Below are 14,442 nucleotides of genomic sequence, written 5' to 3' on the forward strand. Positions count from 1 at the left end.
GTTTATAGTTCGACATATTTCTCTATAAAACAGAGGGAAGTTCACATAACTCCAAAACTTCCTCAAAGAAAAGAGTAGACAAATGTTTATAAGCAGCATTTCTAAAACCACACATTTCTTTACCTCGGATGTACGACTTGGGTGGGGTCGCACTGTTGTACGCGAAGTGTTGCAGGACCGAGGTGTCTCGAGAAAAACACAGCAAAACCTGTCGAAAACAAGCGCAAAAGTCTCTGAAGCTACTCATGAAAGACACAGCCCTTAATTAAGAGGCGGAATGCTAAAACTGGCATTTCCCATGAGCTCGTGCTGGGCCTAAATGTAGTCAATCTGCATTCACAATGGGCCTTGTCTTTAAGAGCTGATTAACATTTTGTTGACGAGGAGGGAGCGTGTGCATTTGAGCCCCTGCTTCTGGCTCTTCTCAACTTTGTCCATTAGCCTCCATTACTGCTTTGTTTACCATTTGCCTGGCCCCGTACTGAGGAAGAGTCGCTGCCTTTGTGTACTTCGATGAGTCCTTGCCATTAGGGAAGTAGGCACGCCTTTCTCCTTCGGAGAAAATCTGCTTTTGGTTTCTCTGGGAGCATCTCTGGGGGTGGACTGGAGAAATCAGAAGCAGTTCCCCAAAGGAGCAAGAGACGGCTACTGGGCGTCACAGCTAGAGCTGGCCCGTGGACGCGTGGCGCCCCAGGCAGGCTTCCTGCCCGCCACCGCCGCCCTCGCTCCACAGCACTGCCAGGCTCCGTTGCCGCTTCCCCTCCATGCAAGCTGCTTCAAGGCTGGTCCTTACTGGCTTTGATGGGGCCGGAGCAGCTTCTACTTCTTTGAACAGCCCACGCCGCAAGAGGAGACTTCGCTCCCTCTCCTTCCCGAAACCGGAAGTGAGGGGGAGTGAAGTCTCCTCTTGTGTCGCGGGCTCTTCAAGGAAGCAGAAGCCGTGCCAGCCCCATCGAAGTCAGTAAGGACCAGCCTCGGTGCAGCGCGGCGTGCGGCAGCAACAGAGCGCGCGGGGAGCTGCCTGGCAGTACTGTGAAGGGAAGGAGGGCGGCAGCAGTGGGGGGGCTTGCGGCGGCAGGGAGGGAGGGAGGCAAACTCGGCGTTTGCCATGAGCACTGCGGAGGGAGCCCAATTCGGCGCCCCCTACCTCCCAACGCCATAGGCAACCGCCTAGTTTGTCTAGTGGGCGAGCCGGCCCTGGTCACAGCACACAGGCAATATCAGCAGCTCCTGGTGAGTCTTTCTGTGGGGAGTCCCACTCATGGTACTCTATGCTGTTAGCAGACAGACATCAACAACGTGCCTTACAATAATTCAAATCCGGAGCTCTCTGTTGTACAGCAGAGGTGTCAAACATGTGGCCCAGGGGCCAAATCAGGCCCTTGGAAGGCTCCTATCAGGCCCCCGGACTACTGGCTGTCATCTGCTTCCTTCTGCATAACCACTTGCTTTGCAAAGCTTGCTCAATCGCACAGGAGCTACAGAGCAAAACCTCTGTTTTCTACATTAGCTGATGCTCCTCCCTTGGGGAGGAAGGGGGGAAGAACAGTTTGTTTGCCAGGCTCTCTCAATTGCACAGCAGAGCTACTAAGCCAAGCCTCTCTTCCTTCTATTGGCTGAGGCTCCTCCCCCTCCTGGTCCTCAGGGAAGGAAGGAACGAGCCAGAGCTTCCTTTGCCCAGTTCCTTGGATCCCGTGGGAAAAATACCAAGAAAGCAGCTTTAAGACCAACGAGTGCTAATGTTTTAAGTTTTAAAAAAAAAAAAAAACCTTTGTGTCCTTTATAAAATATATTTCTGTTACCTAATCTCAAATAGGTACACACATAACCCAGCCCAACAAGGTTTCATTTACGTCAGATCCGGCCCTCATAACAAATGAGTTTGACACCCCTGTTTTAATGTGTATACTAGCTTTCATACCTTGGGCTAACTGAATGCAATTCTGATTGAACTTGAAGGTGCAGAACCAGGAGCATTTCCATCTCTTGGGAATCTGAACAAAAGAACGGACCCTTTTGGGGGGCCCAGTTGCCTGCTATCTGTTATGTACATTTGCCCCAGGGTCTTGGAGCCACACTGCAGCTGTGCATTCTGGGGGCAAGTCCACCTAGAAATACTGCGCGGGGCGGGGCCGGATTTGGCTTATGGCCACTGTGTAGAATGAAGGGACGCCGCTCCCCGACACCATTTCAAGAGCCGAAAGGGCCCAGGTTTTATTTGGTCTGTTGGGATGCCTCTCCGGGGCTGTTTCAGCTCAGGAACAGGGTGACAGCAGTAGTCCCTCGCCCCCCCCCCCCAACACCACGTTCCTGATATAAACGGGGTCCCTGCAGCTCTAGGAATGCACGGCCGCAATCTGGCTGCAAGTCTTTGCGGTGATCTCTTGCGAAAGGGTAACGTGTAGTTTGGCCCTAAGTGGACGTAACACAAGCCAGGGCAGGAAAGCCGCATTCATCTTCCCTTCGTTTCACCGGAATGCTTTCAGTGCCATGGCGATGCTTCGCCACAAATCATCCGCTCAGACGGCTCCTTTTTGTTTAATATTTTTTGCAAACGCAGTCTTCCGATAATCGTATTTGTCAAAGAAAAGCAAAAACATCTTGGGAAAAACCCGCCACACTTCTGACGGAGGACATAATAATTTTCTGCTTGAGATACCGCTTTAACCTTCTTGAGCAGCTTACCAGCTCTGCAGATAAAAAAAAGATTTATTCGGGCAACAGAATGCCTTTTTATCTTAAGCACACATTTCAAATTCGGCATGACTTATCGGCCCAAACAGATAGCAGGCAACTTAGTCAAATGGCCCAAACGCGGTTCACCCAGCAAAGGAATAAAGACCAGGAACAATTAAAAGCCGATTTATATCAACTAGGGTGAACTGAGGGAGAAAAGTAAAGAGTCGGTCGGGTCCACATGCGGCTGCTTCCTGGCGCGCCCCCATCCACATCTGTTTCGTGACCCCTCCTCAGGTAAGCACATTCTCCTTGCCTACCCCAGGTACCAAGTGCCGTCTTTTCCAGCAGTTAGTGGAGCTGAGATTGTGGCATATCTGTCGTCCCCCCCCCCCCCCCCCCCGATTAAAAGTTTTATTGAATTTGAAATACAGGAAAAGGGGGAAGGGAAGAATCAAACAGGGAAATACGGGAAAATCAGGGCTGGAGGGCGAGAACAAACGTCTCTTTTGCTTACATTTTCTTTCTTATTACAAATACATCTAATTCTATTAAATTCACAATCTGTATATCATTTACAATTTATGTCTTCCCTTTTGTCTCTTATAACATTCTATGTCTTTATAACTCTTTCTTTGGCTTACAAATATACATTTCTTATAATTGCACCATCTTGGTGTAGCGGTTAAGTGCGCGGACTCTTATCCGGGAGAACCGGGTTTGATTCCCCACTCCTCCACTTGCACCTGGGTCAGGTGAGATGGCCTTGGGTCAGCCATAGCTTTCATAGAAGCTGTCCTTGAAAGGGCAGCTGCTGTAAAAGCACTCTCAGCCCCACCTGCCTCACAGGGTGTTTGTTTTGGGGGTGGGGGGGGGGAGAAGGTAGAGGAGATTGTGACCGCTCTGAGACTCTGAGATTCAGAGTATAGGGCGGGATATAAATCCAAAAAAATCTTCTTAATCAGTGTAATATGTGGTACTCGCTCCTTATACTCTTATATACAAATATGTTGCCACTAAGTTGTCTCAAATTCCAAACATGCTACACCCAACCAATCATACAGTGGCTTTCAGATCTTCTTATTGTCTTGAATGCCTGCTGCTTCACAGTCGCCAAGTGGGAGGGGCCGCATCCCTAGGGTTGCCCGCAGGCCTGGAGAACAGAAGCTTAAATATGTGGAAATGGGCAGCTGAACGCTCTTCACGGCTTCAGTGGCACTCTCTAAAGCCTCTATTGGAAAGCCCTGTGGCACAGAGTGGTAAGCTGCAGCACTGCAGTCCAAGCTCTGCTCAGAACCTGAGTTCGATCCCAGCGGAAGCTGGGTTCAGGCCGAGGACCTGCCTACCTTAGGGACTGTCTCTCCCCATATATTCCCCAGAGGGTACTCAGATCTGGATCACAAAATCTATTAGCAATCCCCGGGCCGAGGGAGGCGAGATTGAAGGCTACTAGAGAAAGAGCCTTCTCTACTGCGGCCCCCCACCGGCGGAACCAACTCCCAGACGATGTTAGAGCCTTGCGGGACCTTGCCCAGTTCCGCAAGGCCTGCACAACATTATTTCGAATGGCCTTCAACCAAAGTACATAGATGCCCGGCACCACTGAATGTATGGCATGAATTTTAGCATGTTTTTAAAATTGTATTAATAATTTCAAATTGTAAACTGTTTTAACTTCTTAATTGATTTATTATTGTAATTGTTTTTATTGTTTTATTGTTGCTATTACAATGTTGTTAGCCGCCCTGAGCCTGCTTTGGCGGGGAGGGAGGGATAAAAATATGAAAAATAAATAAATAAAATAGTCAGCTCAAGGATGACTCAGCCTTCCATCCTTCCGAGCTCCGTAAAATGAGTCCCCAGCTTGCTGGGGGGAAAGCGTAGATGACTGGGGAAGGCAAACCACCCCGTAAAAAGCCATGAAAACATTGTGAAAGCAACGTCACCCCAGAGTCCGAAATGACTGGTGCTTGCACAGGGGACCTTTCCTTTTCCCTAAACATATGGAGCTTGACTCAGCATTTTCTTCAAAATGAGGTCTTGTATGTCCAGGCTCGGTATACATATGAAAGAGCCCCGTGGCGCAGAGTGGTAAAGCTGCAGTACTGCAGTCCAAGCTCTCTGCTCATGACCTGAGTTCGATCCCGGTGGAAGCTGGGTTCAGGTAGACGGCTTGAGGTTGACTCAGCCTTCCATCCTTCCGAGCTCTGTAAAATGAGTCCCCAGCTTGCTGAGAAGGAAAGCGTAGATGACTGGGGAAGGCAGTGGCAAACCACCCTGTAAAAAGTCTGCCAAGAAAACACTGTGGTGAGATGTCACCCCATGGGTCAGTAACGACTCGGTCCCTGCACAGGGGGCTACTTTTACCTTTTTAAATCCTCTGTTAAGGAGAAAGGCAACCCTATGCATCACCCATCTTACACCAATCAAATTTCCCGACATTCGCCCTAGAGTGCTTTTCCCTCACAACAAACCTGTTCCACAGACCATCTGGGTGAAAGATAGTTAGTAAAAGGACTCAAAAGAGAAGATAGCTGAAAAAGTCCTTAAGGAGAGGAGTCACAGCCCACGGGAAGGATTCCTCAACACCCTGTTTGCAGTCACTGGTTCTCCCAAGCAAAGAATCTTTCCCTACCTCTATATGACGAGCGCTGGAATTTTGGTTGCAATGTCCCATTTTGCCCGATTTAAAACTGTTACAAGCTGAATCTGCCCTCGCCGTGACCAAGGTGGCCCAGATAGCAGATCTGAGAAGCTGGGTCGGCCCTGGTCAGTATTTGGGTGGGAGAACTCCAAGGAACTCCAGGGCTGTAGGCAGAGGCAGGCGATGGCAAACCACCTCTTGTATGTCTCCTGCCTCGAAACTCCTCGGGGTTGCCATCAAGGAACCCGCTAAGCTGCGGAGTCTTGTGAGCAAAAATCCTACTTCCTGAGCTCCTGGCATTAAAGTTGCGAGCTCCTGCATCAATTAGCTTGCTCTGGGGCACTTTTTTCCTGAGCTGAGACAAAAAGTGCACGAGCTGGAGCCTAAAAAGCTGTGAGATAGCTCTCACCGGCTCAGCGTAGAGGGAACAGTGATTGCCGTAAGTCAGCTTTGACTTGATGGCACTTTTCACGGCCACCCACCCACACGGCTGCCACCACGTTCACGAATGTTTCATTCGATTTTTTAAAAAAAACATATATGGGTTAGGATGGGGAAAGCTGCCCGATGAAACACAAACGTCTCTTCGTCCCACTTTTTGATTCTAGGTGAAAAGTTGACTGCATTCTCTCTCCCTCTCTCTCTCTCTCTCTCTCTCACACACACACACACACACTCACACACAGGAAATTCTGAATGACATTTCCCTGTTTACACTGACAGCGAAGAGCCTATTCTATTCAGAAAGCAAAGTTGAAGCCTTCCACTTATCAAAACTGTCAGGTAACCACTAACTGGAAAGCATTTATTCATACTGATGCTTAAATTAAGCAGAAGCAGCAAGGCAGGAAACCCACTTTTCAGACACAACAGACTACAAAACATACCTTTGACTACGCATCAGTTCCCTAGAATGTCTCAAAAGAACGATATGCTTATTGAGGGAGCACTGCACATGAAACTCAGAACGGCATTATTGATTAACCAAGTTCCACATGGAGACAAATCACTTTTGCCCGGTATTATTTACTTATCTGAAAAACTTCTATGCCATAGAATCATAGAGTTGGAAGGGACCTCCAAGGTCATCTAGTCCAACCCCTGCACAATGCAGGAAACTCACAAACACCTCCCTCTAAATTCACAGGATCTTCATTGCTGTCAGATGGCCATCTAGCTTAGCGTAAACAAAGCCATCTCTCAGGAGAACCTGCCTAAACCGGCTTACAAAACCAACCTTTATAAAATGTAATAGAACAAAACAGTGGGCTCTCCTTCCTTGGAGGTTTTTCAACAGAGGCTGGATGGCCATCTGACAGCAATGAAGATCCTGTGAATTTAGGGGGAGGTGTTTGTGAGTTTCCTGCATTGTGCAGGGGGTTGGACTAGATGACCCTGGAGGTCCCTTCCAACTCTATGACTCTATGGTTCTAAGCTGCATCTTTAAGACCAACTAAGTTTTATTCAGAATGGAAGCTTTTGTATGCTCTAAGCAGACTTCATCAGACAAAAATGGAATGGCAAGCAGCAATTCTTAATATAAGTGGGCAGTGAGTTGGTATATGCAATCATGGAAATGCTTTTGCAGATTAAAAGAATCACAAATTAGGGTTGTGTTTGTTAGTTAGTGTTGTTAACTGGGCTGAAACAACACTGGAGGGTGATAAAAAAGCACACTGATGTCGGAGGTGTGAAGTGCCATAAATCTGGGTAACATTCTGACTTTGTTAGTTTTGGGTTTAAATAGAGGCCATAGTTACTCAAGACGTTATAACATCATTATAAAACTTAAAGCATCAAAAGATGCAAAAGATATCCAGCTGACCTCAACCGGGGCCTTTTCTGCCCTGGTCCCAGCCTGGTAGAACTCTCTGCTGAATGACGTCTGTGCTCAGTCTGATTTATTAAAGTTTTGCAGGATGTGTAAGGCAGAGATGTTCCGCCAGGCCCTTGGCTGAGGGCAGTGACGGTTTTAACACCTGCTTGGCATCCATGATGCAAGACACGATCTCCCTCCCCCTCCTCCCCCGTGACTGAAAGTTAACATCGCCATCTTGCTTCTTAAAACGCTCATATTTTCGAGATGTTTAAATATCGTATTTTTATGGTTTTATAGTTTTAACCTGCTTTGTGTTGTACTGTATTAAATTGTTGTGAACTGCCCATGTAAGTGGGGAAAGGCAGTCAAAAGATCTAATATAATTAATAAATAAAAATAAGTCAGAGCTTTGTTTACAGCAGGAGCTCCTTTGCATCTTAGGCCACACACCCCTGATGTAGCCAATCCTCCTGGAGCTTACAGTAGCCCTGTAAGAAGAGCCCTGTAAGCTCCAGGAGGAATGGCTACATCAGGGGTGTGCGGCCTAATATGCAAAGGAGTTCCTGCTACAAAAAAAAACCTTGATAAAAGTTATTCATTAAAAGAGCCAGGACACAAAACAATATAAAACATGGAGCAGCTTGAGCCTTGAAGTGACTCTTAAGCATTTCCCAGGCTAAAAACAGAGTACAACAGAACGTGTTTTTTTTTTTAAACTCCTACTTAAAAGCCTGGGCAAATAGAACCAGTGTGGCCTGGCACCTAAAAGAGGGGCGAGGTGAACCTCAAAGGAAAGAGCATTCCCACAGGGGAGGTGCCACCCCTGATTGCCACTAACTGCCCGGAGGGGGCACAGAGAGCAGGACTTGTGGGAAAGATCACAAACAGAAAGGCAAACTTGGTAACAAGCGGGTTAGGAATGAAAATCATGGCTGTTTTCCCGCCCACAGGTTGGCCTGCCCTCTAAGAAGTGACATATTTGGCTCTCAGAAGAGTTTAAACTTGCACTGTGCTAATGATAAGGATCAAAGTGACAAGCCCACCAACAGCTGTGACTAATTGAGTTGGAAGTGCCGTGAAAATGAGAAGCTTCCCCCATGACATTTATGTTGACACAGCAATCAAATGCACATTAGGAAATTTGCAAATGTAATCACCCACCTCTTTAAATAGATTTCAAAGGAGCAATATAGACAATTCCGTACAAATTAGAGAGCCCTCTCCTTTCTGAAGTCAAAGATAATACACTATGGAGGCATGTTTATCAAGGCTTAATGCTCAGAGCAGAAAGTATTATCCAAATGCAAAAAGAATGTTTCCTGGGCCTAAAAGTTTGGGATAGCAGTCCACAAAACTGTCACCAGATTGATATAATCTATGCATTGGCTTCTGGGAGTCTCTCAGCAAACTCCTGAGTGGCTCCACATCTCTCACCTTCACATTCCTCTGCAAATCTTACCTTCTCTGCCAGGTCCTTGAGTTTTGACCCTCAGTCTCCATCCCCCATTAAAACGAATTTTTAGTTTGTGTGACTGCAAGCGCTTTCACACACTAAATAATGCGGTTTCAATCCACTTCAGCAACCACTTGCAATTGGATTTTGTCGTTTCACACAGTAAAATCCAGTTGCAAAGTGCATTGAAGGTGGATTGAAAGTGAATTATTTAGTGCGTGTCCCATTATGCATGACCATCTTACTGCGGATTTTCAGATTCCATGCCCACCTTGAGCACCATTCTTTTCCCTCCAGTGTATTTATTCTTCAGCTACGATTTTAAAAACGCACTTTTCTAAATTGGGGTGGAACATCACTTGTGAAGGGGGTGGCGGGAGGGGGGATAATAAGATAAAAATAACAACTAAGATGAGATGCCACACAAAGCAGATTACAAAACTACACATTTCACTCAACTTAAAATGAATGCAAAGCAACTCATAAGCTACTTTGGCTGTCACCTCCCCCCCCCCACCCCCCGTGAAATGCCATCACAGCTATGTTTACCTACCTGATATAAATAATCTTCAAAGACAAAATAATAGTCGTCATTGCTGGCTGTCAGTTTCACATCCTGCAATTGAAGAAGAAGAAGAAGATATTGGATTTATATCCCGCCCTCCACTCTGAAGAGTCTCAGAGCGGCTCACAATCTCCTTTCCCTTCCTCCCCCACAACAGACACCCTGTGAGGTAGATGAAGATATTGGATTTATATCCCGCCCTCCACTCCGAAGAGTCTCAGAGCGGCTCACAATCTCCTTTCCCTTCCTCCCCCACAACAGACACCCTGTGAGGTGGGTGGGGCTGGAGAGGGCTCTCCCAGCAGCTGCCCTTTCAAGGACAACCTCTGCCAGAGCTCTGGCTGACCCAAGGCCATTCCAGCAGGTGCAAGTGGAGGAGTGGGGAATCAAACCCTGTAAGGTGGGTGGGGCTGAGAGGGCTGTCATGGCAGCTGCCCTTTCAAGGACAACCTCTGTCAGAGCTATGGCTGACTCAAGGCCATTCCAGCAGGTGCAAGTGGAGGAGTGGGGAATCAAACCCTGTAAGGTGGGTGGGGCTGAGAGGGCTGTCATGGCAGCTGCCCTTTCAAGGACAACCTCTGTCAGAGCTCTGGCTGACCCAAGGCCATTCCAGCAGCTGCAAGTGGAGGAGTGGGGAATCAAACCCGGTTCTCCCAGATAAGAGTCCACACACTTAACCACTACACCAAACTGGCTCTCTGAATTGAAAAAACAAAACACCTTGAAGCCGAGAGACCACTTTCCCACATAGCAAGCTCCTGCGGAGCACAATTATAAGGCCTATGCTAGGAATAAAGCCCATTGCGGAGAAAAATACAACGGGCTCTAGAACGAGGCGCTGGGCCCCCAAATCCCTGCTGAAAAGGCCCTGGCCCTCGTTCAGGTCAGAGGGACGTCTCTGGGGCCGGGTATTACCAAAAGCTGTTGGGGCGCTGGGGCGGTCCCGAAGGTACGCTTTCTTGGGAGCGAGCCCCACTGAACAGATTCCCATAGAATTCCAGGGTAGACCTGCTTAGGATCGACCCAAGATTCTGGTATCTCGAAGCATTGCAGAAATGCTAAACTGCGACTCAAAGAAAGAAGCAGGCGGAGACGCCACAATGAGAAGGACTCACTTTATAGATCAAGCTGTCCACCAAAAGGTCATGGAGAATCACATTGGATTTCAGCTGTTCATAGTACAAAACATCCTAGAGGGAAACAAAGAACACTACTAAATTTTCAAGATTACATGGGGAAAAAAAAACATTGGCAGACTCTGCAGTTCTGTTTCTCCCACCATCACAAGATTCAAAACGTGAAAATAAAAAAAAACAGTATTTTTTAAACTATCTTTGGATACAATAAAAATGCAATATTGAATCCAACTCATAAATGAAGTGTATACAGCAGGAATAAGTAATTTAAAGATCAAAGTTTCTGCTTACCATAGAAATGTTACACTTTCCTCTCGCAAGCCTCTCATCTAATTTTTAATCATATCCTTCCACCCACTCATGATCAAGTCTATCTTTGCAGCACCTAGAAACCCTGATATATAGCAAGGTAAAAAAGATAGTCTTCTGTGTAAGCACCAGTCGTTTTCGACTCTGGGGTGACGTCGCATCATGACATTTTCACGGCAGACTTTTTACAGGGCGGTTTGCCATTGCCTTCCCCAGTCATCTCCACTTTCCCCCCAGCAAGCTGGGGACTCACTTTACCTACCTCGGAAGGATGGAAGGCTGAGTCAACCTGGAGCTGGCTATCTGAATCCAACTTTCGCCGGGATTGAACTCAGGTCGTGAGCAGAGAGCTCGGACTGCAGTACTGCAGCTTTACCACTCTGCACCACGGGGCCCGGCTGGATATATAGCAAACAAGCACATAAAACACAACTGCACCCCCAAAGAGCTCACAAAGCTGGCTGAAATTAATATCCAGCAAAGGTGGAGGTCCTGTACCTTGAGCCAATGGGGTCCAAGATCAGGGGAGGGACGGTGGCTCATTGGCAGAGCATCTGCTTGGTAAGCAGAAGGTCCCAGGTTCATCTCCAACTAAAAAGGGTCCAGGCAAAGAGGTGTGAAAAACCTCCACTTGAGACCCTGGAGAGCCGCTGCCAGTCTGAGTAGACAAGACTGACTTTGATGGACCGAGGGTCTAATTCAGTATAAGGCAGCTTGATATGTTCATATGTTCATCCATCTCCCAACCCTTGGTGGGGCACCACTGACACCAACACTGAGGGTAAGGAGCCCAGAGGTGTTCCTGGATGCCTCGTCTTCCATGGAGCCCCAGGACACCACTGTTGCCAGGTAAGCCTTTTATAATTTATGGCTGGTCAGGCAACTGGCTCCCTATTGGCAGAACAGATTCACACCATCCTCCCTATGTATATATCCAGTTGAATAACTACTAACTTCAGTATTAAAGAATACATAAACTATGCTCCAAAGTTCAATTTTAGCAAAACAACAACCACCACCACTGTCTTAGCAATCTTCTAAGAGTGTACAGACACTCCCATCACTTTCTTCCAACATCCAGCAAGTTTTTTTTTACTATCGGTATGAAACACAGGATTTCAGCACATCGTTTCCAGGAACACTGCCACGAGGAATCACTGTTCTTTTGCGCTAAATTAAATGCGTCACACGCCTTTTGATCCATAAAATTGTGAATGCATCTGAAGAATGACAGTATTTCTGATTATAATGTTTTGGCATTGTGAGTTACAGGAAAAACCGCAAATAGAGTGCTGGTGTAGTACAACGGCAAAGAATGCAGGCTGTGACTCAGAATACATCAGTTCATATCTATGTGCTCTAAATTCACTACCTGGCATTAAGCAAGAGATTTTTCTATGGATGAAACATCAACGAAGCAGACCGCGATTTTGTCACCTCCCCGCCTCATTCTGCAGCCCAGAAGGCTTCCCCAACTCATAAGAACATAAGAACATAAGAGAAGCCATGTTGGATCAGGCCAACGGCCCATCAAGTCCAACACTCTGTGTCACACAGTGGCCAAAGAAAGTTATACACACACACACACACACACACTGTGGCTAATAGCCACTGATGGACCTCTGCTCCATATTTTTATCTAAACCCCTCTTGAAGGTGGCCATACTTGTGGCCGCCACCACCTCCTGTGGCAGTGAATTCCACATGTTAATCACCCTTTGGGTGAAGAAGGACTTCCTTTTATCCGTTTTAACCTGTCTGCTCAGCAATTTCATCGAATGCCCACGAGTTCTTGTATTGTGAGAAAGGGAGAAAAGTACTTCTTTCTCTACTTTCTCCATTCCATGCATTATCCTGTAAACCTGTATCATGTCACCCCGCAGTCGACGTTTCTCCAAGCTAAAGAGTCCCAAGCGTTTCAACCTTTCTTCATAGGGAAAGTGCTCCAGCCCTTTAATCATTCTAGTTGCCCTTCTCTGCACCTTCTCTAAAGCTATAATATCCTTTTTGAGGTGAGGTCCCCATGCTTTGGGGAACAAGAGATTCTTAGTTGGGGGGGAGGGGGAGACTGACGATCTGAAGAGGAGAGTGAAATTCATCCTTTCTTCTGCCCAGGGGTCATTTTTGTAGAAAAATAGGTGGTGGAGCTCATGAGCATAACTCATTAGCATATGTTGCCCACCCCACCAGCCAAAAGCAACCCGATGCAAGAAAGGAGATTCCTGGGTGAGCGAGGTCTGCTTGGGGTGGCTAGAGATCCAGCTAGCCCAAGCAGACCTTGCTCAACTGGGGCTCTCCCGGGCCACCCCCTCATCAAAAGGCCAGCAAGCCACCCGCCACCCAAAATCACATAGGAAGTGGAGAAAGGGTGGTGTGGGCTTCTCCAGGGGTTAACGAGGGCCGCTGGGGGTGTGGCCAAGCCCCTGGTGGCTGGCTGGCTGCCCGCTCTCCTAATCCAGGGATTGTTATGCAGCTGCAACTCCTATTCAATGGACAAGGTAGGCAGGGAGGAAGAGGAGGAACCCTCAGAAAGGCTCAGGAGCTGTGCTCCTGTGAGCTCCTGCTGAATCTGAAGCCTGCTTCTGTCCATAGAAATCCTCCACTGGATCCAACCTGCTGTCTTTCAGGCCAGCCCCTCCTGCGCCAATACTACTGACTTGCGTTAGAAAGTTAATGTAATAATTACAGAGAAAATCTATGCAAAGCATTTTGAATATCCTACAGAGAAAGGGTGAATTGTTTTATATGATAGTATGCGCACTCTACCAATAAGGAGGTCAGCTTCTCCACCTCAGAGGTGACCCTCTTTAGGCGTCAACATTCTCTTTCTTGCTATGCTGGCGTATTACAAGTGGCTGCTAGCTGAGAGCAATACAGTCATTTTCACTGCAGTCACACCACTCCACACCCACTGAAGGCGATGGGTTGAGCCGAGAACAATCACCTATAGGACCACACTAATTTCCAAAGGAAGACAGGACTTTAATTTGGTACTTGCTCTCAGCTGCGAGGACATTGTATGCGCAGCTTTGGAAACAAGGAAAAATGCCAGAGAAATGGGATTGGATTGTGAAAGTTTTATCGTGGCGTGAAATGGACAAATTAACTAAAACCTTAAAAGACTATAACTTAGACTTATTCAAAAAGGAGTGGAAGAAATTCAAAGGATATATGGAGAAAGAGTGGAACCTAAAAAAATATTGGACAATTTTTTAAAATTAACTAAAAAGTATTATTTTTTGATAGATTAGTGGTACCTTTAGAATTGAATTTAAATGTATAACTTCGGGGAAGTCAATATTGGAGGGAGGGGGGGGTGAAATATCATATGGTTTAGTGTAAGAAAAAGATAATTAAATATTGTAACCATGTGTTATTAATAAATTGTTAAAACACCTATAGGACCACACTGTTCATCAGGGGCACACTTCAGCTCAGCGCAGAGGCATGACATACGCACCGGTATCGCCAGAAAGAGACATTTTGGTGCTAGAGATGGAAAAATCCATGGAGGTCCCAGGCTGCAGAAAATACACATAAGGCTACCCTTTAACACTCTCCAAAATGTGATGTGAGAGAGACACCTCGTGCTACCACAGGCCAGAACTAGTCCTGCCACCACTCTCGGCATTTTTTCTACTGTCTCCTCTGTCGCCATATAGGAATGTACCCTGCGAACCCAGGATACCACTTCAGGCCCACTCAAGCCCACAAAAGTTCATGGTACGAGCAGGGCCAGCCCACCCACTAGGCAGCTCTCGGCGGCTGCCTAGGGTGTGGCCCAGGGGGCTACATTGGACCCTCCCCCCTCGCCTCCTTGGCAAGGGAGAGAGGGGAGTG

General features: G+C 47.1%; 1 protein-coding gene across 2 annotated transcripts in view; it reads right to left on the reverse strand.

Annotated features, from left to right (window-relative positions):
- Nucleotides 1-14,442, reverse strand: part of TBC1D19 (TBC1 domain family member 19) — a 152,411-nt gene that overhangs the window by 28,809 nt on the left and 109,160 nt on the right. For both annotated transcript variants that reach the window (XM_060246200.1, XM_060246199.1), the window contains exons 12-14: nucleotides 10,273-10,347; nucleotides 9,146-9,208; nucleotides 124-208 (exon numbers count right to left, since the gene is read on the reverse strand). In XM_060246200.1, the coding sequence (XP_060102183.1) occupies nucleotides 124-208; nucleotides 9,146-9,208; nucleotides 10,273-10,347 (223 nt within the window). The remainder of the gene's footprint in view (nucleotides 1-123; nucleotides 209-9,145; nucleotides 9,209-10,272; nucleotides 10,348-14,442) is intronic.

The sequence above is a fragment of the Heteronotia binoei genome, chromosome 9 (assembly GCF_032191835.1).
Source record: "Heteronotia binoei isolate CCM8104 ecotype False Entrance Well chromosome 9, APGP_CSIRO_Hbin_v1, whole genome shotgun sequence".
Lineage (NCBI taxonomy): Eukaryota > Metazoa > Chordata > Lepidosauria > Squamata > Gekkonidae > Heteronotia > Heteronotia binoei.